At 44.7% G+C, this 26,110-nt stretch overlaps 1 protein-coding gene and 1 long non-coding RNA gene across 3 annotated transcripts in view; one reads left to right on the top strand and one right to left on the bottom strand.

The window, feature by feature from the left end:
* The window catches only part of TMEM87A (transmembrane protein 87A), a 140,156-nt gene extending 125,103 nt beyond the window's left edge, over positions 1-15,053 (top strand). Inside the window, exons 19-20 of one of the 2 annotated variants that reach the window (XM_069208783.1) lie at positions 5,530-5,560; positions 14,463-15,053. In XM_069208783.1, coding sequence (XP_069064884.1) covers positions 5,530-5,560; positions 14,463-14,504 — 73 coding nt within the window. In that variant the 3' untranslated portion in view covers positions 14,505-15,053. The remainder of the gene's footprint in view (positions 1-5,529; positions 5,561-14,462) is intronic. The other variant, XM_069208782.1, reaches the window with a different exon arrangement.
* The window catches only part of LOC138260363 (uncharacterized), a 70,342-nt gene that overhangs the window by 25,347 nt on the left and 18,885 nt on the right, over positions 1-26,110 (bottom strand). The window lies entirely within an intron of this gene.

Here is a 26,110-nt window from a genome sequence, read left to right as displayed (position 1 = left end):
TAGATTGATATGACTGTAATGCTTAGAGCAGCCCCTAGAGGACACCCTAATTAAAACAGCATTTGTAAGAAATATGGTCATGTAACTGTATAGTTAGGCCCTAGTGGGTATAACCACACAACAAAAATGGCAAAAACAAATGCAGTGCAACCATATAGTTAGCCCCTAGAGAGAATAGTACATTTCACATATTCAGGGCTTACAGGCCTATAGAAATGATATTACAAAGAAGGTCCTTAAAACATAACCTACTCTCAGATGTAAAACAAAGGTTCCAGCCATGAGAAAGGTTAAACAGACACTGAATATTGGGAGGGGTTATTATTTTGGGGTCCACACTGACCTAGTGTGACCCAAAGATAGAAAGACCACGTTGTTGTGATAGATTTTGTGGTGGTCCCATTGTCCTAGGACCACCACAGGCTGAGTTATGGGCAAAAATGTTTTGAAAAAGAACGTTTGCAAAGCATTATGGGATGTGTTTCCCGAGTGTTGTGAATATAGTAGTATCGACTCTCCCGCCATGGCAGAAGAGTCGTGTTTGCTTTGAGGAGTACTGTTTTAGTGAAGCATTCACCAATTTTAAGAGTTTTAAGGGGAGAGCCACAAGAAATAACTGATTAGGTAACTTTGAACAATATGACCAGCACTCTAATACTGTCGATCAAGTTCATGCTGTTGTGCCTGTTCGAGCTGTGAGCGCTATGGCCACCATGCAGCATGAAGGGGACAGACAAAAAAAATAGTTCTCCCACAGTGAAGCATATCGGCAATTGTGCAATAATCCATGTAAGAGAGGCAGTCTGCAAGACGTGACAAAAACAAAAACGGCCTTGAGGTGGGACAAACGCAAAGCAATTCTCAATGACTCAAGTGATTTTTTTTTTTTTTTTTTTTTTTAAAGGCAACCCCATGAATGGGTTAAAGTGATGGGTATTTGGGGGGGGAGCTAAAAGCCCACAATACTTACAACAGGTCAAAGTGCTTGTGGGTTCGACCTAAAAAACACAAAAACAGATGAGGGGTGCCAAAACCATCAGACTCCAAAATCTTCCAACCTAAATCAGTACTCCAACTTTCTATACCAGTAAATAATTCCTTAGCACGTCCAGGACATCTTGTTAGTTCTCTTCGTAGTCTCTGTTTTGATCGCATCTGACTATAATTTTCAAAGCAAGCTTGAGAGACATTACTCTATGATCAGAAATTTCAAATCTAGTTATCAGTGTGGTCTCAACTTTCCTGAACATCTGCTCTGAAGTTTTAAAAAAATGACATGGCCAAATAATAATTATTTGAACAAATTATAGTGGGTTTAGTGATTGTGCTGCAATCTTCCATAGTAGAGTTCTTGTGAACATCTTGCTCACAATTTCCCATCACTTTTTTATGAATCTATTCCATGAGATTCTAAATACAGTTATGGAATTTGTGCACGTTCCAGGTGGAAATAAGAAGAGCAGCCAAAACAGCATATATCATAGAAAAGTTCAAGTGAATAATAATATTTAGCTCATTATATGACTTGTGATGAGGTTATGCACATCCAAAGACCTGCAGTCCCACTAATTCCTTTGCCCTATAGAGGCTGATAACAAGAGAACAATTGAGATGGATACAGCCTAATAAGCACCCTCTAAAAAGCACTGAAATGACTTCAGTCAGTGAGAATGCTGGCAATGTTTGCATTCTAGGTTCAGTGGCAGGGACATGCATCGGTCATAGACAATTCCCATATTTTTGTTTGCCTGAATTGTGGCAAATTAGGAGGAGCAGGGACTAATTGCTTTATGAAACACATATTATTGGGCATTAACTGCTGATAGTTGCTCTTATTATGTGTCATCTGTGGTTGGTGATTGTGAGCCGACAATTAATAATGGTGCATGTCCTCTACAGAGGACAATAGCATGTAATTTGTCAAGTGCTTTGAGACAATACAAGCTGGGGTTTATGGTATATAAACCTTATCTTGATGATTATCATCATCATTTGTCACTGTCATAGCTACAGTATCTAATGAGGCCCTGAGTCTGATCGTTTGGAGCGTCTCCTTTGAAGACCTTTTTACAATTTCATATTTTGAAGGAAAGACTTCCGGTGAATGCATACCCGCAGAGGCCCCGATTCAATTGGGATTACAATAATAACACACTTTTTCCTCTGTACAAATTTCACCAGGTTTATAAAACCTGGTGGAATTTGTGAAGTTAAATACTGCAACAAAAAAAATTGTTTTGCGGCTCAGAAAAAGAGGAAATACGTGCCAGGTTATTCCCACTGTAATTTTAAGAATGTTTGTGGCCATGCCTTTTGTGGGATTTCCTGTTCGCAACTACTTTAACATTTATAACACATTTCCTGTTAATTCAGGTACTCACGATGTCAGACAGTAATGTCATACATTACATTTTCAGGAAACTGGTTACACAAAAACAGCTAAAATCTTTCTTGGCAGGGGCCCCAAAATCCTCAAAATGACTTTGGGTCGAGAGAGAAAGAGAGATAGAGTCTTGGGTAGAGGTAAGAAGGGAGAGGGACAGAGACTGACATAGAAGAATGGGGATGAGGTGATATAAAGAAAAATAACTTCTTTCCCAAGAGGACCTAAAGAATAAATAGGGCCCTTGACAATTGTCCACTTTTCGCATGCCTTAAATGTCTTGGTTATTCCTCATTCGGAGGCCTGGAACTCTGAAGTGCAGGTAGAAAATCTTCATGGAAATTGTGGCTTTTACCAGGTGTGGCAGTACCGCTCAAAGACAGAAAACTCACAATAACCAGGGTTTTCAACCAATGTTTTATCTGAATCTGACATGACTACTTCCAACCTACTCCAACCTGCCGATCAAGAATGGTACTGAGAATTGGACCCCCTCTCCCACCATTACAATCATATAAACACTGCTCCAGGCCTCTGATATGTGAAATAAACCTGCTACTGTGCATATGCTACAAACAGGTAGAGAAACCCTGCCTAGTTTTCTAGCTTAGTAAATTCAAAAGCTGCTGACAGGTGTACACATCAAGTCGATCAGCACACAACAGCCTCGTCTGGACATATGCTAAAATAGATATGTCATGTGCTACACATGACTCGGTGACAATATGCAGCAGAAGACAAAGAGAAATGTCAAGCTTTGATGGAAAAAAAAAAAGCAAAAAAACAATGCAGCTCAAAGCCCAGGAGAAGCCGTAGGAAGGTGAATCTGCAAAGCAACGATGGCGCAGACCACAGGAAGTTACGGGCTAGCATCAAAAACACATGAAATGGCATCACAGCTCATAAACATTAACATATATCAGTATCTTTTAGGCTTGGAAGACTAGACGTAGCAATATAACGTTGCACAAGGAAATACACTTCCCAGTGCATTTTCAATATGAAAGCACCTTTATGTGGAAAAGAACAGTGCAGCTATCAAGGTTGATAACAAACGTCATTACGTGCTCCATGCGTAAATGCTGCATATCACTTTAAAACTGCCCTTTTAGCTTTGCAATGCTGGGGAAAACAAGCCGACGGCCGCCATGAGCATGAGTGTAAAGGAGACATACAAAAGGACAAAGAAGTTTGTTCACAGCCACACTTATCGGCAAAAGTGCAGTTAGCCAGGTAACAGGAGTGATGCCCAAGGCGTTAAACAAACCACTGCAAGGAGGTACAACCGTAAAGCATTTGCCAATTATAACAAAGGATTTTTGAAGGGCAAGCCCACGGACGAGTAAACATGATGGGCATGAGGTGGGTGTGGTTAAAAGTCCAAATATGTAACTACACATCGGGAAAAGCAGCGCTTGCGCATTGCCATGGTCGCCCTAAAAATTGATTCAGTAAAAGGGGTCGCAAATTGCGCACTGACAAACTGAAATAATTCTGTTTCTGCAAACTGACCTATATAGGTCGCTCTGCAAAAATCTGATTCATTGTGCGTTGCACTTCTTCCTACCTCATTACTATTCTTCTAAATCTAATTGGAGATATGAAGTACCTACTGCGAAACTCATGATTTCGAACTGTGTGCAGAGATTAGGAAACACAGCCCCCTTGTAATGAGAGCCGGAGTGTCGTCTTGATGTTAAGAGAATAAACCCAGTAACAAATATCCCTTGCAGGACACAATTGTTTCCAGAGTGCAGTCTGAATAGAAGATCCTGTTCAGAGTGGGGTAGATTGGTGGGTTGGAAATGAGTCTAGTCCTCATTATGCGAAAGGTGGTAGCATATCACCAGACATTCTCCATCCCTGATTTATAAATAAGAAAGGGCGGAATACTCAGCAAGTGGTAAAACTGGAAGCAGAGACATCACCAGGGTACAGTGTGCTCATGCAAGCAAGATCCATCGGATACCTTCTAGTCGTACAATGCTGGTGGTGTGCGGGGGAGCACGGCCCAGGATAATACTAGGTGCGGGGCAAAGTTTGGTGTAATTTGCCCAGCGCCTGGTTGTATAATTTTTGTTTTTCTCCGATTGAGTTCTTTGCCTAATTTTCTACGGCGGGAGCCTCTTTTCAGGGCAAAAGGTCTTGTGAGAACTTTGAAACTGGACATGGGCCACGAGACCACGTGCAGCGAATGCAACATTCCCTGTTACTTTAGAAACCGAAGGGAAAATACACCGAGTAGGTATATTGGACGACTTCTCTATGTCAGGGCATACCGTGCATATAGTATCACCATGACAAAACCCCATGCGTATTTCATATTCTGCGTGTAATTTTGGCATTTTGGCCAACGTCACATGGATGTTGCACGAAAAATAAATTCATTTTCGCCCACGCCTAAAAAATACTTGCTTGTTGCTGGTCCCGTCCTTCGTGGTGTTTTTCGAGTGCAGTGTGGGTGGGGGTGCCCCAAAGTGTTCCCTTTGCACTCCCAACAGTAGGTGATCAGGGGTGTAGCTTCGGGCGTTGTTTGGGGTGTTACACCCCCCGAATAAAGGTATTGTGGAGTAAATTGGGTACAGGTGCTTCCAGTCAGGTATGGTGAAGTGTCTGTCTTCCCTCAGGAATTGTATATGCCTTCGCACAGTAAAACAAAAACTCGATGTCTTTATCTCTGTTCTGAAGTTCTTAAAACATGTTGGTTATTTTACTAAATATTTTGTGTTAAATTCCGCTAACAATCCGCACTGCTCATGAACCCCCTGCCAACCACTACCCCACCCCACCCCTGCTTCTCGGGGAATGTATTTTACCAAGGTATGCCAGCGTGATTTTGGGGAAATCTGAAGCGCACACCAGCCCTTCCCACCTCCCCCCTAGCAAGTGGTAGTGTAGTGTAGTGATACAGCTGGCACTGAGCGGGCCTACGTCACTATCTGCTTGGGAGTAGAGGAGTTTCTATGTGTAGCCCTCTCATCGGGGGATAGGGGTGACCTGGCTATTACCAGCCCCACGGAGTGAAATGTGAACACCACATGGCAGTTACTCTCCGCGAATAACCAAAATCCTTCTTTTTTGCAGCAAATAAACGGATACTTTTTGCCAGTTGTTGACAACCCTGTTTTCGTTTCCTCCTTTTGCAGCGCCCTCCCAGCCCTTCTGGACTCCGATGAGGTCAGTACATTCCTCGACACAAACTCGAGTCTCGTGAGCGAGCACGTGAATCACGTGAGGCTTAGCGTCTCGCGGGCAGCCCAGTCTGCCTCTGGTCGAGAGGTTGTGTTTTAGTCTTGTGACATTAATAGTGGTGATAGAGTGCTCGAAAATGGCAAGCAGCTGTATGCGCAAGACTGTCTGCCTGTGATGTTGTGCATTCGGCTCAAATTCTTTGTGAGATAGTGCCCTCTATACCTGTGTCCGAGTTATAAAGCAGAGTTACACACTAAGACACACACAACAAAACACACACAACCACCCCCCCCCCCCTCATTTTCTTTCACGGACTCCGATTGTCTTGCCCACTTTTACCCTCTCAAACACATACGCACCACCGACCCACTTCTTGCGTGACTATGTGAAAGAGAAGTGTCTGTGCTCGAATGCGTATGTATTACAATGCATATATGATCGTACCAAGCATGTCCCAGGTCTGGCTGAAGGTTTGATGATGGAGCCAGTCATTTTTACGTGGGCTCCTTCTCTGGTTCTCAGACCCAGTAGCAAGTAAAAACGGACATTGACTTGGTTCACTCCCGGACTTATAATCATGTCCTTCACTTCACTAGGAAAAACACTGATCGATTTGTGAACGGTGAATGTAAAGCACTTAAGGTAGTCCTTAATGATTTCATTGCTGTTTATAGTTCACGTTTTCCCGAATCGTGCATTCCCTAAGAGTGTTGGCTCTTTCCAGGATTATGCGTTTCTGAAATATTTCGTGTTGCATCCTACTTTACAAAGTGCATACTATGAACCCTCTCACCTCCAGGTGTTAAGAACAGGCCATGAATGGGAGTTCTGGAATTGAGGCTGAAAGCAGTGAGAGTTTCTCTGCCTGTCACCGGATCAAAAAGGTGTTCAGGACACATGGTCATCCAATCCTTGGTCTCTTTGCATAGAACACAGAGCAATGTTGTGTGCTTTGTGGTTGTGAAATGAAGAAGATGCAAGGAAGTGCGTTTAGGATGGAGTGAAATGAGTGTGCTGAAGTGGAAAGGGAAGAGTTGAACCACATGCAGATGTATGAGATGTGAAAAGAAAAATGGCGTACATGTCTGATATAAGAGTGAACATAAAAGGAGTGTTTGAGACACTCCAAAGACCATTACCCATTCCACAGAGCTCATAATGTTTAATTCTCAGTCTCACAATTTCACAGTTGAAGCATTTTCATTATTGCTTATTTTCAACAAAATCATTGTAGTTACTCATTTGTCTTAAAAAGCTAACAACCATTGACAAAACCAGTAGTCCAGGCTGGTTTTAGGTGTATGTCAGTTGTGTTTTGTATCTCTGCTAGTCACAGCTCCCCAGCCCTTCTGCCTGCCGCTGACAGCTCCATCCCGCATTCCCGAGCCTGTTTGCGACAGCTCTGCCTGCATTCCCGAGCCTGTTTGCGACAGCTCTGCCTGCATTCCCGAGCCTGTTTGCGACAGCTCTGCCTGCATTCCCGAGCCTGTTTGCGACAGCTCTGCCTGCATTTCTGAGCCCGATTGCGACAGCTTCGACTGCATTCCTAAGCCTGACTGCGACAGCTCCGCCTGCATTCCTGAGCCAGATTGAGTCTGCTGATGCTCCTGCCAATGCCTCTTTTGCACCACTGCCTTCTCCTCCCTTCCCGCCACCCAACCTTCCCTCTAACCTCCCAGGACATATAATGGAGGCCGCAGCAGGTGCGCCGCCAGTGTGCCAAAGGCAAGCCTGTCTGCACCCTTCCCTATCTTGACCTTGCCCAGGGCCAGGACCCCTGGTCCTCCCACCCTCCCCACCACCGCTACACCACCAAGGAGCTCCAACATTGGACACCCTATCAACAGCTGCTTCACAGCCTCCCTACACTCAACCAAAGGACCCTTCAGCTGCCTATACTGCTATTTCTTCTGCAATGCAGGCCCACCTGTGCACAGGAGCGCCTGCACTGTACCCACACAGAAGACTACGAACAATCATGCACCACTCTAGTGCATCCTGCTAAACACCCGCTCCTAATGCAGACATGCCACGGAAATCTGGGACACCATCACCACCCACAACCTTGACGTTGCCTTCATCACTGAAAAATGGCTAACACCCTCCTCAAACCCCGACAACGCCACGTCCACCCCTGATAGCTACAAGATGATACACCAAGACCGCACCACCAATCATGGCGGGGACATCCTCAGCATCTTCAAGGGAGCCATCCAATGCACCAGCATCGAATCCTCATGGAGCACCTCAACTCCTGACTCCAGACCGATGCCAACACCACGTTGCAAGGCACCCTCGCATACAGAGCCTGGGACCACACCCAGCCTTCCGCGATGCCATCACCAACCTCATTGCCCCTCGCTATCGACTCCCTCCTCTACATCCTTCTTGGCATTCTCAAGTTCCACCTTAACGATCTCAGTGACACCAACTCCACTTCCTTCATAGAGAACCTCAGCAATATCGGCTTCACCCAACTGGCCACCAAACCCAAGCACAAACCTGAACACACACTGGACGCCATCTCCACTTCTAGCGACTGAGTCAGTTTCAACCACATGACTGAACTCACCTGGACCAACCATGTCATCATCCACTTTACTATCTCCAATTCCCAGCACACCACCTCCAAGCACCTCTGCCCCCCCTATGGGCACAGGCCCTAGGCACCCCACAACCCAAACCCATGGTAGACCTCGACCTCAACTAGGCTGTCAAGCAAGCAAGATGGTACACTCCGAAGCTCTGAAACTCCAAACGTGACTGCCACCGACTCGAGAAACGATGGAGGGGTCCGTGGTCATGGGCCAACAAAGCCACCTACAAGGCAGCCCTCAACAACTACCACCACCACACCAAGGCATCAGAAAGAGCAGCAATCACTGCCAACGTTGACAACGCAGCCAACCACACGAAAGTACTCTTCAGAATCAAGGAATTCTCTTACCTGATAGCCACGGAGACCACCATCCGTCTATCCCTAGAACTCTGCGACACCCTCCCAGAGTATTTCCACAGCAAGATCACCACCATATACAACAATTTCGATCCCAACCCCCCACCTCCAACCTAGAAAACATCTCTCAAACAGTGAACACCAGGCACACAATAACCTCCTGGTCCCTGATTATCACACAGACCACCATAGCCATCATGTAATTCATCCACTCCGGGGCACCCACTGACCCCTGCCCCCACCGGCATTTCAACCTCAAAGCCAACACTATTAGCATTGAACTTACCCGCATGGTCAACACCTCCAACTCCACAGCAATCTTCCCGGATGAATGGAAGTGTGCAGAGGTCAGACCCCTCCTAAAAAAAACCTCTGCCAACCCCAGTGACCTAAAAAAAATACAGGCCGATCTCCCTAATCCCCTTACCAGCCAAAGTGCTAGAGAAATCTATCAACCAACAGCTCGCCGACTCCCTCAAATGAAACCACTTTCTCAACACCTCACAATCAGGATTCCGGGACAACCACAGCACAGAGACTGCACTGATCGTCACCACGGACGACATCAGGACCCTCCTGGACCAAGGAGAGTCCGCAGCTCCGATCCTTCTGGACCTCTTCACAGCGTTCAATAGTCTCCCACGACACTCTCCTCAACAGACTCCACAACATAGGCATTCAACAATATGAGTGGGTCGCCTCTTTCCTCTCAGGCTGCACACAGAGCATCCGCCTTCGGCCCTTCACTTCTGCACCCAAAAACATCACCTGCGCCGTACCCCAAGGATCCTCTCTCAGCCCAACCCTGTTCAAACTCTTCATGCCCTCCTCGCAGACCAAAGATCCCAACAACGCCAAAGCGAACGTCCGCATCGCCATGACCAACATAGTAACATGGATGAAAAACAGCTGCCTCAAACTAAACACTGACAAAATGGAAGACCTGATCTTCGGGAAGAACACCTCGTATAGGACCCTAGTTGGTGGCCAGTAGAATTCAGACCAATGCCCTCTCCTTCAGACCACGCACAAAACCTCAGCATCATCCTCGACTGCCAACTATCCATAAATCGACAAGTCAACTCAGTCACCGCCTCCTGCTTCTACATCCTCCATATGCTCAGCCGAATCTTCAAATGGATCCCTATTGACACCAGAAAGACAGTCACGCACGCCCTGGTCACAAGCCGCTTGGAATATAGCAATGCTCTCTACACTATAGTGTCCTCCCAGCTACTTAAGACTCCAGACTCTACAGAGCACTGCAGCCAGACTCCTCCTCAACCTCCCCAAGTGCTCAAGCATCACCCCACACCTCAGGAACCTCCACTGGCTCCCTTTCCAGAAGAGATGCCAATTCAAAATCTTCACACTTGCATACAAGGCTCTCCACCACCTCGGGCCATCAAACATCGACGTAGCTTCAGCAAGACAATTAAGCTTCACCTCGCTAAACCTCGCACACACACCCCATATCCATTAGAGCCACTGTGGAGGTCGATGCCTCTCCTACACAGCAGCCAAGTCCTAGAATAGCCTCCAACTCCACCTCCGAACAGCTCCCTCCCTGGCAGACTTCAGAAGGAGACTCAAGACGTGGCTTTTCGACAGAGACATGGCACCCTTATCGCCTAGATATCCTTAGGGGTGATAGTGCTGTGCTTTACAAATGCTATGATTGATTGATTGAATACAATAACAGAAAGCCCAGAGAGGCAGAGAATACTGGTCGGGTGGCACACTGTGGAAATCACATAATTTTAGTTTGTGTTTAATCCATGCCCTTTTATAAACATCTCGCCCACCCCACACACACTTTTTTCATCCCATTTAAAACCCTGGGGCACATTACAGACAGGGAATTGGGGGGCTCTCCTTTGTAAAATACAAGGTGAAGAATTACCCAAGTCTAAGCTTTCAGTAAAGTTAAACTATAGCCACGTTCACCTGATTCATGTTCCAATAATTCCTTCCAATAATATCCATCTGAACGATGGGGCTATTTTCAGATGTCTTCTGACTGTCTTTTTTGACACCTTCACATTTAGGAGAAAGACTTAGGTTGCCTAATTTGAGAGTCAAACATATGACCAGGAGGCCCAGGCCAGACTTTCAGGATAACTACGTAACATAAATGTACATTCAGTGGCTACACATGAAGCTCAATGACATAGTCCACGTTTGCCCTGAAATGCTGACCAGCATGCAGTCCTCCTGAGCCTATGTTGGACATACCTTTTCTAAATACACTTGCTTGTAATATCCTCTATACATTTGCAGGAATGCTAGCGAGAAGGGGAGAGGCAAGATAAAAAGAGGTGAGTTAGAAAGAGGTAGTGACAGAGAGAGGTAGAGGTATACAGGTAGAGAGGTCAAGTCGTGAGAGACAGAGGCATGAGAGGGCCAACTTGGGAAGAGGTACAGAACGACAGGTCATGTCAAGAGTGTATAGTAAGGCAGAGAGAAATAGGGTGAAGGTTAGAAAGGCGAGTGAGGTCTGGAGAGAAAAGCAATGAAGTAGTGAAGCAAATGAGGTACCCAATAAAAGATTGTGTTGATATGGAGTTAGAAATAGAGAGAATAAGGTAGAGAGTTCTGTTAATGGCTACCTTCCAGAATAAATAGCTCGGACCTGCTGTCTTTGTTGTAATGTTTCATAACAAACAGATTAGACCCAGGGTAACAAATTAGGCCTACACCCTGGATCAATGGCTTGTCAGCAAAACCAAATAACTCATCATACTGTACTGGGTGTCCTGAGCATACGCTTTCTGTCAAGGCAAAAAGTGCCATAGAATCTTTCTTCTTTTTTGTTTTTTTAAGGAAGCAAACACTTTTTACCAAACAAAAGTTTATAGAGAAGATTGTCATCTGTATAGTGCCAAAGCCCCTTTTTCAGTACTGCTTTTTAAACCTCTTTTTCTGGTCGTCAAATAAGGTCTGGCGACAGCTGAACTTCAATTGAGACCTAACACAAGGTAGAGCGAGAAATAAAGAGGTGGTGAAATAGGAGTAAGGTAGTAAGAGACTTAAAATAGAGTGAACAGAATTAGAAAAAGAGGGAGGGGAGGAAGTGAGTTGAGGTTGGTGAGGTGGTGAACGAATATTGAGAACTGAGAAGTTAGGTAATGAGAGAGAGAGAGAGAGGATAGAGAGAGATAGAGGGGCGAGGTATAGACAGATGGAAGTGAGGTAGACCGAGATGAGGGACATGAGGTTCAGAATGAGTTGAAATGGATGGAGATGAGATGGAAATAGGGCAGTGACGTGCTGAGAGAGTTGAATTAGAGACTGAACTGATGTAGAGAGAGATACTGATATAGATGAGCCTCAGAGATTATTATAGAGAGGCATGTTTGTGTGAGAGAGGTTGGGTTGAAAGAGGTGCACTCGGGGAGAGAGAGGTGAAGTAGATGTAGGTAAGATAGAGACTTGAGAAGGAAAGGATGTATGCAGAGTTATAGAGATAGATCAAGAAAAGAATTGTGGTAGAAGACGTGAGGTGGCATAAAGAATCAGACATGAGGTAGAGGCTTTTATAAAATAAATGCCACCAACTGCCTGAGAATGCAAGTGCTAAATGTGGCAGACAACTTTATGAAGCATGGATGCCCAGTGGTCAGATTAACAGTAATAGTGGCGTGCAGAAAAACATGTTCTTCTTTACCGTGGGACTTCAAACTGTGGTGCCCACTTTGGCCATGTGTTAAAGTATATATGTGCAGCAGTAGAAGAGATTTGCAGCACCAGGCAACAAGTCTGGTGGGGAGCACCTCCATTTATCTTCCTCACACCCCTCCACCCCAAACTCCCCAAAAAGGAAGCAACCACCAAGATAGTTCAACTTCACACACCCCATCAACTAATCCATCTGTTATAGTGCATCATATCCACTGCCCTATGTCCCGTCTGACCATGAGTAAAGACCTTGCACCTTCCAACAAAGGGGACAAAGAACCCCCGGTACCCCTTCCAGAAGATGTCAGAGCAGTGCTCCCACTGTCGATCATTCACAAGGTATGTACCGTCAAGGTTGGTGATGAGCATTTCCATCACAAGCACATTTAACAGCCACTGGAACCACCGCTCTTCCATGAGTGGGTCTGTCTCCAAGAGAATGCTAATGTAAAGCCATCAGAGTGCAGTTTTCTGGCCTTATGCCCAGGTTAGAACATTTTTGGATCAAGCAGAGATGGAACCCCCAAAATGTGTTGCAGAGACTCTATTTCTTCCCGAAAAAGAGGGTATGTTTTGGACAATCTCCCCAAGTATTGAAGCTTGTCCCTGTCATTCCACATCCGCTCGAACAGGCACTCAAGGTGCCTGGATACATTCTATGAACCTTAACAGGGGCGTAATGCCAATCATAAATGAATTCGTCATTGATTTCCTTGTTTTTCATGTTTATAGAGCATATGTGGAAACTCCTTCGGAGGAGCTCCCAGTTGCTGTCCAATCTGCGTATTTAGACCATTGTTCCATTCTTTGTTCTACCACCTCTCCGACTTGGTCTCCTTTAACAGCTTCTAGAGGTGAGAGACCGCCCCTTTTTAGGGTCCCCACTTGTTGTCTGAGACGGTGTCCTGTGCCTCAGAGTACCACTATCCACCTACGATGCCTACGTGGCACACAACCTCTCTGTTTCCTCCAGGCCGAAATCTGTCTTGGACTGATTAAAAGATTTTATGGTCCCTCTGTGAAAAAGGTTGGGGATTGTCCGGCATGCCCCTCCCTCTAGAACCTATAAGGGCCCTGATCTGAGATCGGCATGATATCCAAATTAAGATGTTTTGTTATGTTAAAGTAGCGAGCCTACAGTTCTTAGCCACTGCGTCCCAGCTGACGAGGTCGTTCCTGCTGGGGTAGATAAGTGCCCTACGTTATGCAAAAGAAAAGGCATTTGTGATCTGAAGTGCTCTTGCGATGGTGAAATATCTGTCTCTAGAGAGGATTTACTGAACATGACTGGGGGAGCAGCCCATGTAAAATGTATGGAACACCCGCAAAACCAATAGGTTTATAGATATTCCCAAAAATGTGCTGGGCTATTCTGGCACTGCAAACGCTAAAACGCGGATTCTAAAAATGTTGGAGTAATGATGCATTCATCAAGGGAATTGAATGTTTAACTTCCCCCAAACGTTTGGCAGCGCGAGGGAGGGTTTTCCAAAGGGAATACTTTTTCCTCTGCAGAGGAGGGAAAAAAAGGAAGTAAAAAATAAAATACATTTATGCACGACTTAGTCTAGCCTATCAGAACTTTGGTGAGTGGAAATGTTGCATGAGTCAGTTTTGGTCAGTAGGACCACACCTGGAAATCTACAGTTCTAAGGACATCTATTCCAAAGTATGAGGAAACCTGTGAGACTGGATGCCTGACTTTTTGAAGCTTGGCTTTGTTAATCTACTCTATTGTGCCCACGTCATGCACAGGTTAGATTGTGCAAGCGCTGATGTTAACTGTGGCTCACACAGGAGTAAGGGAATGGTTTTTGAGGTCACCACTAAGCAATGTGCCATTCTTCAAACATTAAATGGTCGTATGTTGTTCAAGGGAAACTGCTACTCTGCACCTGCATGAGTAAGAAGTTTCTAAATAACCAAGGTGGGGTGCCTTCTAAGTGGTCTCTGCTGAGCCCACTGCCACAGGTTCGAGTCTTCCTACAATGATGAGATGAGTAACACTAAGCTTGACAACATGGCTAAATGTTATCTAATCACCGGCGAACAATTCAGTTTGTGGAGCGTGCTATGTAAATATTTTCATACAACACTATCATGTACACTTTGAAACCAGGATGAGCAGCTACAACTCTATGGGTCGATTTACCACCTCCTCCCCTGTACACCTGAGCCCCATTATAGTCCTTTGCATTTTTTAAAAGTGAGTAGGGAAGCAAGCCATTCATTACATTTGTTCTTTTCTTTCAGGAGAGGTTGCTAACCCACTTTGAGAGGTCAAAAATGGAATAAAGGCAGAACTGAGGTGTTTGCAGCCCAAATATTGCGCTTCGGAAAGGGGATAAACCTATTGGGATTCCTCTTGTGATTGGAAAACGAGCAGACATTGTGCTTCCTACTTACCTACATGAGTGCACCCTCGCAGAGCCTTGTGGTGGCCAAGCCAGGGATATGTCACACAAAGGACAGGATGAAACATTTCACGTGTGCACCGCCTCCAGAATCCTGGACCTGGAAGTTGCTCAAATTTTATGTTGTCTGTCCCTTTATCTATGTGTTTTTTAAAGTAACTAAACCAACAGAACCTCTTGGATGCTGACGGAGAGCAGTGAGGACCGGACCAAGTAACTACAGCAGGCATGCTTCAATGTTCTTTTATCCTACTGTTACTTACAGGGTAAAGCATTCAATGATGGAAGTGGGCCTTTCGCATGGCACCTTGTATAGCCCATAAACATGCGCAAGCAAACCCTACTCTCTGTTGGGTGTTTTTTTGTTGTTGTAAGCAATTTATTAAGTGCAATTTTTTGTTATAAAAATACAAGATGTCTAACAATTTGACCCCATGGTTTGATTTACGTTAGTGTTAAAGCGGCTTGTGTTCTACCCGAGTGGGCTCAAAATAATATTTGTAATATTAGGGACAAGCAAGGTTTTACTGGGATCTTCTTCAGCTTGAAGACTGCCGGTGCGATTCCCCGCACTGAATTTCCATGGAGGGAAGGGTACCAGTTTGTAATATCTTTACAGGCTAGCATGTACTCCCAGGTATTCAAGGCACCATCTTATAATGTGTTTACCAGATACCCTGTATCGAATGGCACCATCTTGTAATATTTCTACACACTATCATGTACTCCCATGTATTCAAGAGCACCATTTAGTAATAAGTTTACCAAGCTAGCATGTATCGAAGGGCACCATCTTGTAATATGTACACAGACTAGCATGTACTCCCATGTATTCAAGGGACCAGCTTGTAATATGTTTACCAGCTAGCATCTCTTGAAGGGCACCATCTTGTAGTAAGTCTATAGACTAGCATGTCCTCCCATGTATTCAAGGCACCATCTTGTAGTATGTTTACTGGCTAGCATGTATTGAAGGGCACCAGCCTGTAATATGTCTACAGGCTAGCATGTAATCCCATGTATTGAAGGCACCATCTTGTAATATGTTTACCGGCTAGCGTGTATCGAATGGCACCATCTTATAATATGTCTACAGACTAGCATGTACTCATGTATTCAGGAGCACCGTTTTGCCTTATGTCTACAGGATAGCATATACATCCATGTATTCAAGAGCACCATCTTGTAAGATGTTTCCAAGCTAGCCTGTATTCAGTAAACTGAAGGGCATCATTTTGCAATATGTTTACAGACCAGCAGACGAAAACAATCCACCTTCTCTTCCAGTTTGATCCTACCGATCGGTTGTTTGGCAAGGGTCGAGGGAAGACAGCACGTCCTTTTGATACACTAATGTAATGACATTACAGTAATGCTTTGGTTATTGAGCTAATATCTTTCAATGTGAACGTTTATATTTGTTGCCTACGTTATGCAGTGCTCACCAGGAGCTTCTCAAATCCCTTGTTTTCTGATCTACAATTCTGGGAATTTTGAATAGCATTGCTCCAATTGAAAAGCTTTTTGTGCTTAAGCAGAATAATTCTGCCTACTAGTTTTAACGAATTCCCTCACTCTAATATTTCCTTCACAGAATTGTAGGTGCCAGAATTCATGTTCTGGTTCTCTGTAATGACGGTGTGCATAATTCCATTAGCATACTGTCCTGATGACTAATAACGGGATTTTCATCAGAGTTTCAGAGTATGTCAGAGAATGATTAACACTGCCTGGTTTTAGGGGACTAGAGTACCTCCGGATGGGCCGGTAGTTTCTTTGAATGAAGAAAAGATTGTTGCCTTCACTCAAGGTGTAGGATGTTATGGTGGAGTGCATTGGTGAGATTAATGCTGAAAAGTCACAAAAGATGCTGCACAATTGCGAGTTGACAACTTTGAAGCACCTCCATTCCAGAAAAAAATAGGAAACACTCTCTTCCACAATAACCAAAGCATATCCAAGCCTCAGGGCTTGCAACATATAGAGTTGTAGATGAGACTGCACTAGCAAGTGGTCCAGTTTCGGAGAGAGGCTTTAGATTTTCTAAGAGGACATGTTAATTATGTTTATTTTGTTAAAAAAACAAGTGGCTGCTAAAACCCCCACCGCACCTGGGTTGACAAGTGGATCTGAGATTATGACACTACTGTGTTTGCCGCTTCAGCTCCATTGAGTAATTTTGTGAGAAATATTCTTAGCTTACCTTGTCATCGGTAAGTCCTGCTCGTTGTTCATGTTGACACCATCACTTGCCCACGCGTACATTTAATTTGACGGGGTACTACATGTTTATTTCTCCTTACCTGTGGCTCTTCTCATTACCACAATCGCTGAATCCCGGGGGTGACTACAGCAAATCTGTGTTTTGGCTAAAACAATTTGTTATTTCTCGCCTTTGCTCTGATTCCCCTTGCAGTCGTACCAAACATGACTATTTTAAGTGGCAAGCTCTGGAAGATTGTAAGTTACAATTTGAAACTTCCAGTTATGCAGCAAACATAGGAAAAGGACACAGGTCAGATAAATGATTAACACTGCTACAAAAAATGAACAAAGCCATCGATAATGAGGAGAGCAGCATCAGAACCTGGAGATGCTGATCTTTTCCCAGCAGCTCCTTCACATCACCTGGATTCCCATTTGAAGATGGAGTATAGTTGCAATGGACTTGAGCTTAGGAGAATTACTCAGCCAGACCTCATTGTGAACACTACTCATGCTCCAGTCTGAATGGTCAACATTGCATTACACTGATAATAAGAATACTTGTTGGTTGTGCAAATGTGTTGTCTAAAGAGTCAAAGTTTGGAGCTCGAGAGATGCAGCTGACTATTCACTGGGATGCTCCTGGTGTCATGAGGCTCCCCATCGTATTGGGTAAAACAAATTAAAAGTAGTATGGCAATGTTAAATGAATGAATGAAAGAAACAAGAGTACTGGTTTGGTGAGGGTGAAAGGTATGAGAGCCACTGAAAAACGTTATCAGGGTACGGATCAAGATATACATTCTTTTGAGTTGAACACTTGTCATGTAAGTAAGAAGCATGCTGACAGTCCTAGAACAACTGAATGAACTGGAATAATCAAGACTGGACTAATTTACCTGACCTATTTTGTATGTTTTACTGAGTGTTAGGAGTTCTTATGCACATTAGTATAACCGTTGCTTATTTGTATATATGCCGTTCGATGGCATGTGTAGCTGCAGATATACATGCTGTGCATTATCCTGCCATCTAGTGTTGGGCTCGGAGTGTTTCAAGTTGTTTTTCTTCGAAGAAGTCTTTTCGAGTCACGGGACGAGTGGCTCCTCCCTTTCGGCTCCATTGCGCATGGGCGTCGACTCCATCTTAGATTGTTTTCTTTCCGCCATCGGGTTTGGACGTGTTCCTCTTCGCTCCATAATTCGAATCGGGGAAACTTAGAAAATCATAAAAATTCGTCTGTATTGTTTGCATTCAGGACCGGTTTAGTATCATAACATCAGCACCAACAACAAGACCACTTCGGCGGCCCTTCGGGGCTTACATACTTCATCAAGGCCTGGTCGGCCCGACCACACCCGTTGACAAAGAACTAATGGGGACCGGACCCCTTTCCGTTTCTGTCCGAAGTGCCACGCCAAAAATCCTTACACAGACCAGCATCGGGTCTGTAACCTGTGTTTATCGCCCGAACACAGAGAGGATACTTGTGAGGCCTGCAGAGCGTTTCGATCCAAGAAGACCTTAAGAGATCGATGCGCAAGACGGTTACAGATGGCCTCGAAACAGTCACAACATCTCAACGCCGAGGAAGAAGAGATGCGGATATCCAGGGTTCGGACTCGGATAAATCCTACGGGGATCGACCACCGACGGCAGCACAAAAAGTGAGTACACCTGCCCCGTCCCACATCCAAGGTCAGGTCAAGAAGCAAAAGGCCTCGGGGACGCCACTGCCGGAAGGCCATGGCTCAACCCACAGAAAAGACGGTGACCAAATAACATCGGCACCGAAAAAGGCCAAATCAGTGCCAAAGACTTACGACTCCGGTCGAGAAACCGGCACCGAAAAGAGTCGACATCGAATAATCGAGTCGAATAAATCTCGAAAAAGCCACTCAGAGCTGAAACCGACAATCTCCATCGGGGTTTCGATACCGAAAAAACCAGCTTCGGAGCCGAAAAAGGCGTCCTACACGGAAGAGCAGGGGCTCTCTCTACAGCTCAAAGAAAAGCACAGATTTGAGCAGGAACTGGATTTAGAAGACTATGATCAAACTTAGCAAAGGCTAGAAATCCAGAAACATATAGGGAAGATACAAACTATCCCTCCGCTCAAGTCCAAAAGAAAACAGAGTTTTCACGAGAGTGAGATGTAGCCAAAGGCCTAGGTGGTTAGAGAAAGATCACCACCCCCACAATTCTCACCACAAACGTCCCCACTTCAATCTCCACAGTTGTCACCAGTTGGTACACCAATGGTATAGTCACCCACACATACTGGGATGACTCAAGACTATGCGGACCCCTGGGATCTATACGACCCACCAGTTTCGGACAATAGTCCAGAGTGTTATCCGACAAAACCTTCGCCGCCAGAGGACAGTACGTCCAACACGCAGGTACTGGCCAGAGCAGCAACATTTCACAATGTAACAATGCACTCAGAACCAGTGGAAGACAACTTCCTGTTCAACACTCTGGCATCCACGCATGCATTATATCAAAGCCTGCCAATGTTACCGGGCATGCTTAAACATGCACAACAGGTTTTCCAAGAACCAGTGAAAGGCAGAGCAATCACGCCAAGGGTCGAGAAGAAATATAAACCGCCCCGTCAGACCCTGTGTTTATTACACAACAGCTCCCTCCGGACTCAGTGGTTGTGGGGGCTGCAAGAAAACGGGGCAATTTGCAGTCATCAGGGGATGTGCCACCCCCTGATAAGGAAAGTCGTAAATTCGACCCGGCTGGGAAAAGAGTGGCATCGCAAGCAGCCAATCAGTGGCGAATTGCCAACTCACACGCCCCCCTTGCCCGCTACGACCGAGCACACTGGGACGAGATGCAAGACATCATCCAGCACCTTCCCAAAGAGCATCAAAAACGTGCCCAACAAGTGGTTGAAGAGGGACAGGCCATATCAAATAACAAGATCCGCTCGGCAATAGACTCTGCTGATACAACGGCACGAACTGTAAATACAGCAGTAACAATTAGAAGGCATGCATGGCTGCGAAGTTCTGGGTTTAAACGAGAGGTACAGCAAGCAGTATTGAATATGCCGTTTAATCAACATCAACTATTCGGCCCGGAAGTGGATACCGCAATAGAAAAAATGAAAAAGGACATGGACACGGCTAAAGCCATGGGCGCGCTCTACTCCTCTAAATACAGGGGAACATTTAGGAAACCACAATTTAGGGGAGGGTTTAGACAGCAACCCTCAGAACCATCCACCTCCCAAACAAAACCCACTTACCAATCTCAGTACAAGAGAGGGGGGTTTTGTGGTTCCTACAGAGGACAGTTCCCAAGAGGAAGAGGGAAATTCCAGCCTGCCAAGCAGACCTCAGGTAGCAAGCAGTGACTTCAATGTCACACTTCCCCAACACATATCACCAGTGGGGGGGTGGAGATTAACAAAATACCACCACAATTGGGCACACATTACCACAGACATGTGGGTTCTATCAATTATCCAACATGGTTACTGCTGAGAGTTCACAAGATTCCCTCCAGATGCTCCCCCAAGAACGCACAGAATGTCAATACAACACTTAGACCTATTACAAATAGAAGTCCAAGCACTACTAGCAAAAGAAGCCATAGAACTGGTACCTTATCACCAGAGAGGAACAGGGGTTTACTCCCTGTATTTCCTTATCCCAAAGAAAGACAAAACGTTAAGGCCTATTTTAGATCTCAGAACACTGAATCTCTTCATCAAATCAGATCATTTCCACATGGTAACACTACAGGATGTAGTCCCTTTACTAAAACAAGGGGAATACATGACAACACTGGATCTAAAGGATGCGTATTTTCACATACCCATCCATCTCACAGGAAATACCTCAGGTTTGTAATACAAGGCAAACATTACCAATTCAAAGTGTTGCCATTCGGAATAACAACGGCCCCCAGGGTATTTACAAAATGCCTAGCTGTAGTAGCAGCTCATATAAGGAGAAATCCCATGCACGTATTCCCGTATCTAGATGATTGGCTAATAAAAGCCAACACTCAACAACAATGTCAAAATCACACGCAATATGTACTAGATACTCTGCACAAACTAGGGTTTTCTATAAATTACCAAAAATCACATGTACAACCATCCCAAATACAACCATACTTGGGAGCAACAGTCAACACACAAAGAGCAATTGCCACTCCAAGTCCACAAAGAGTCCAGTCGTTTCAAAATATAAAATCAAGCATGCAATCAAACCAACAATACACGGTCAGGTTTGTGATGAAACTACTAGGCATGATGTCCTCATGGATAGCTATTGTCCCAAACGCAAGACTACACATGCAGCCCTTACAACAGTGCCTAGCAAAACAATGGACACAGGCACAGGGTCAACTCCAAGATCTAGTGTTGATAGACCGCCAAACACACTCTTCCCTTCAATGGTGGAACCCTGTAAATTTAAACAAAGGGCGGCCTTTTCAAGACCCAGTACCTCACGCCATTATCACAACAGACGCCTCCATGATTGGGTGGGGAGCACACCTCAACAATCACAGCATACAAGGTCAATGGGACAGTCAACAAAAACATCTTCACATAAATCTTTTAGAACGGCTAGCAGTCTTTCTAGCACTAAAAGCCTTTCAACCCCTTCTAGCCCACAAACATATCCTTGTCAAGAGCGACAATATGACAACAATGTATTATTTAAACAAACGGGGGGACGCACTTGTCACAACTGTGTATCCTAGCGCAAAAAAATTGGCACTGGGCAATTCACAACAACATTCGCCTGATAGCACAATATATACCAGGCATTCACAATCAGCTAGCCGACAATCTCAGTCGAGATCACCAACAGTCTCACGAATGGGAAATACATCCCTAAAATCTAAAAGATCACTTCTACCACTGGGGGACACCAAACATAGATCTGTTTGCAACAAAAGAAAATGCAAAATGCCAAAACTTCGCGTCCAGATACCCACAACCTCAGTCCAAGGGCAATGCTCTATGGATCAGCTGGTCAGGGATATTTGCTTACGCTTTTCCCCCTCTCCTGCTCATTCCTTTTCTGGTTAACAAACTGAGTCAAAACAAACTCAAACTAATACTCATAGCACCAACGTGGGCTCGCCAACTGTGGTACACCACACTGTTGGACTTCTCTGTAGTACCGCACATCAAACTACCAAACAGACCAGATCTTTTAACACAACACAAACAACAGATCAGGCACCCAAATCCAGCATCGCTCAACCTAGCAATCTGGCTCCTGAAATCTTAGAATTCGGATATCTAAACCTCTCAAAAGAATGTATGGAGGTCATTAAACAAGCAAGAAAACCCACAACAAGGCATTGTTATGCTAATAAATGGAAAAGGTTTGTTTCCTTCTGCCAGGTTAATCAAATTACGCTGCTAAACGCCTACATACAAAACATTGTAAGTTATTTACTACACTTACAAAAAGCAAATCTTGCTTTTTCTTCCATTAAAATCCATCTCACTGCAATATCTGCTTATTTGCAGATTACACATACAAAATCGCTTTTTAAAATCCCAGTTATCAAAGCTTTTATGGAGGGACTAAAAAGAATCATACCCCCAAGAACACCACCAGTACCTTCGTGGAATCTTAATATTGTACTAACACGAATTATGGGTCCACCATTTGAACCCATGCATTCTTGTCAAATCCAATTCTTGACTTGGAAAGTCGCCTTTCTAATAGCCATCACTTCTCTAAGAAGAGTTAGCGAAATACAGGCATTTACTATCCAAGAACCCTTTATACAGATACATAAACATAAAGTGGTTATCCGTACAAATCCACAATTTTTACCAAAAGTCATATCACCGTATCATCTAAAACAAACTGTGGAACTCCCAGTCTTCTTTCCACAAACAGAATCAGTAGCAGAAAGGGCACTGCATACATTAGACATTAAAAGAGCGCTAATGTATTACATTGACAGAACACAACAATTTCGAAAAACAAAACAATTATTCGTAGCTTTCCAAAACCCTCACGCAGGTAACCCTATATCCAAACAAGGCATTGCCAGATGGATAGTCAAATGTATTCAGACCTGTTACCTTAAAGCTAAAAGAGAATTACCCATTACTCCAAGGGCATATTCCACTAGGAAAAAAGGTGCCACAATGGCTTTTCTTGGTAATATACCAATGACAGAGATTTGTAAGGCAGCCACCTGGTCTACGCCCCATACATTCACTAAGCATTACTGTGTAGATGTGTTAGCAACACAACAAGCCACAGTAGGATAGGCTGTACTGAGAACATTATTTCAGACAACTTCAACTCCTACAGGCTGACCACCGCTTTTGGGGAGATTACTGCTTTGTAGTCTATGCACAGCATGTGTATCTGCAGCTACACATGCCATCGAACGGAAAATGTCACTTACCCAGTGTACATCTGTTCGTGGCATGTTGCGCTGCAGATTCACATGCGCCCTCCCACCTCCCTGGGAGCCTGTAGCCATTTTAGTTGCATGTAAATTGTAAATATGTAAATAAATATTCCTTTAATACACAATATGTACATACATTTCTACTCCATTGCATGGGCCCCTCTAGTATCCTTACTTTACCAACTCCTACCTCACCCTTTGCGGGGAAAACAATCTAAGATGAAGTCGACGCCCATGCGCAATGGAGCCGAAAGGGAGGAGCCACTCGGTCCTGTGACTCGAAAAGACTTCTTCGAAGAAAAACAACTTGTAACACTCTGAGCCCAACACTAGATGTCAGGATAATGCACAGCATGTGAATCAGCAGCGCAACATGCCACGAACAGATGTACACTGGGTAAGTGACATTTTCCTTACCTGTTGTAACTCCTTCATTTAGCATCTAATGGAGCAAAACAATAAGAGATGTAGAATATTTTGATGAAAAAATGTGCATTTGTTGTGACCAAAGTCGACCCACCAGGACCTTGGGGAATGTAGGGCACTTAAAGGGACTACTGTGAAATCACAGTCTGTTTTAGTGGTAAATGCGTGAGGCACAATTGTTATAATTCTTTCGCTAAACCCTGAGGAGAATCCAAAGTGTTACATAACATAAGGGGTGGCTGGTGTCCCAATTCTTCGAAGCATGGATGCTGAGAAAGACTGTATAGTCCGCTTCTTGATTGGGGTGACTTCTCCCAGTAGTCATAATATTACTCCACACATATTTCCAATAAAGTCAACAAATTATAAGCACTGGGCTGGCCCAATGCCCGCACTAAGTTATGGTATTGTACTTAATAGGTCTTCGACAACAAACAGGTTAAAAAGGGGGTGATGCACGCAGTAAAAATAAGGGAACAAATGCTTTGCAATGCTCCATTTTCTTGGAAATGCCTCCTAAATGTTACTGAAATGTGGTTTATTATATGGCGTGGTTGTGAGACCTCAATGCGTGATAAGTTCACAATCCTGTCTTGGGTCCATTCAGGCCTGTTTGTCAAACCTTAGCTCAACCCTGGGTAGCTGTGGCTTCGGACAGTCAGGCCTAAACAAAGGAATAAGTACACAGCATTGAAACGGCCAAATAAGAAAGAAAAAGTACTCTCTAGAAATTCAACACCAATTTATAAAAATAGACTTCTTTTTACAGAATTATAGACACCAAAACTAACCAGATCCCCTAGAGGGTTCCAGAGGTATAAATACTTGCAGAAACAGTAAATCTTAACCTTGAAACTTCTTGAGGAAAACGTTTGGCAGAGTAGATTACGGTCATTTCCAGTTACTTTGGGTGACTGTCTCCGGCAGGAAACAGGTCAGGTGGACTAACAAAGTCCCAAAGAACAATTACCTCAAAGAGGACGCAATGTTCATTCCAGTTCCAGTGTTAATAGCAACTTGCAGTTGACCTCTATGGAGTGGTCCCGATGCAAGGGACGCAGGATGGTAAAGATGCTGAGGAGGCTGACTGGGGACTTCCTGGAGCTACACCTCGGTCCACGGTCCTGGTGGGTCGACTTGGACCACTGCAGTAGATATCTCTCAAAGTCCTCTTTGGTCCAACAAACATCCAGTTGCCATTGGACTACTGGTCTCCAGTCACAACAAAACCAGCAGTTTACACCTTCTGGCGATAACTCTCTTTCTGAGTAACCAAACTGCACTCTGACAGCTTTTCAGGGTCTGGCAGCCTCAGTTGCAGCTTTTGAGCATCAGGACTGGGTCTCTCAAGCTGCACTGTTGTTGTGAGCGACCATCCAGTGATCTGGGCTACCAACACACCAAGGCAGGCTTCTCCAGCTTTTGTGGCCCTGGAAAAAGAACAGCCTACTGACTCTTGGAGTCTCTGCTTCTGTCTGGGGTTTGGGGAGAACGTCTCTACCAGCACAGTCCTCACTTTGCTAGCCCAAGGATCCACAGGTGGAGATCAACATTGGTGTATCCTCTCTTTGCCAGGTAAAGGGTCAACAGGGAAGTTCTTCGATTCTTTTCTCCGGTACAGTTGAGATCTGAGGTCTGCGGTGCCCAAAAAGTGCCCTCGGGCAATGTCGCGGTCGCTAGCCAAGAGGCTTCTTGGATTCCTCACACCTGATGACAACTTCCTGTGAATTGTGTCAGCTAGCTATCGAAGAGTTCTCTAGTCTGCCCACTCCCAAGATTGCTGAACCGTCTCAGTGTGTGGAGCTTGGTGTGGCGAACCTGAGGGCTACACACCCACTGAAAAGATGATTTGACCAGTGTTTTACCCTTGGTGTACCCAAAGATCTCCTGTCTACCTACACAAAGGAGCAGCCCCTCTTCATGTGTGCTCACCATTTGCCCTTTAAAGGTGGCTTCTCCTCTGAAGTTCTTTATTGGACTCACCCTGTATAGCTTTTCCATCCACAAGGAGATAATTCCTCCCCTGGTAAGCACGTTGCAGGCTTTCCTGGAAGCCGTTCACACTCCTCCCCAAGAGGCCAGCAGGCCGTCTGGAAGTGAATCTTTTGTGTACAACCATAAACGGGCACTGGAAAACCTGTGGCAACAAAGTGACAACTTGCTAAAGTTGCACTTTGCCCATCAGTGACATTAGTGGGGCTTCTAGCCTTTAAACAGTAAAAACAACAATGTTGGTTTTTACTATTAGGAACTTAAATCATGAAACTACAGGTCTAACCTTTTAATATAGTGCACCCTGCCTTTAGGGCTAAGTAGGCCTGCTTTAGGGGTGACTAACAAATATTAAAAAGGAAGGCTTTGGCATTGTCATGGCTTTAAATGGCAAAATGCATTTAGAAATTTAAAACTGCTCTGCTGGCCAGCAGGCTGGGAGGCTTG

The sequence above is a fragment of the Pleurodeles waltl genome, chromosome 9 (genome assembly GCF_031143425.1).
Source record: "Pleurodeles waltl isolate 20211129_DDA chromosome 9, aPleWal1.hap1.20221129, whole genome shotgun sequence".
NCBI classification, from domain to species: domain Eukaryota; kingdom Metazoa; phylum Chordata; class Amphibia; order Caudata; family Salamandridae; genus Pleurodeles; species Pleurodeles waltl.
This window is presented reverse-complemented; position numbering and strand designations above follow the sequence as displayed.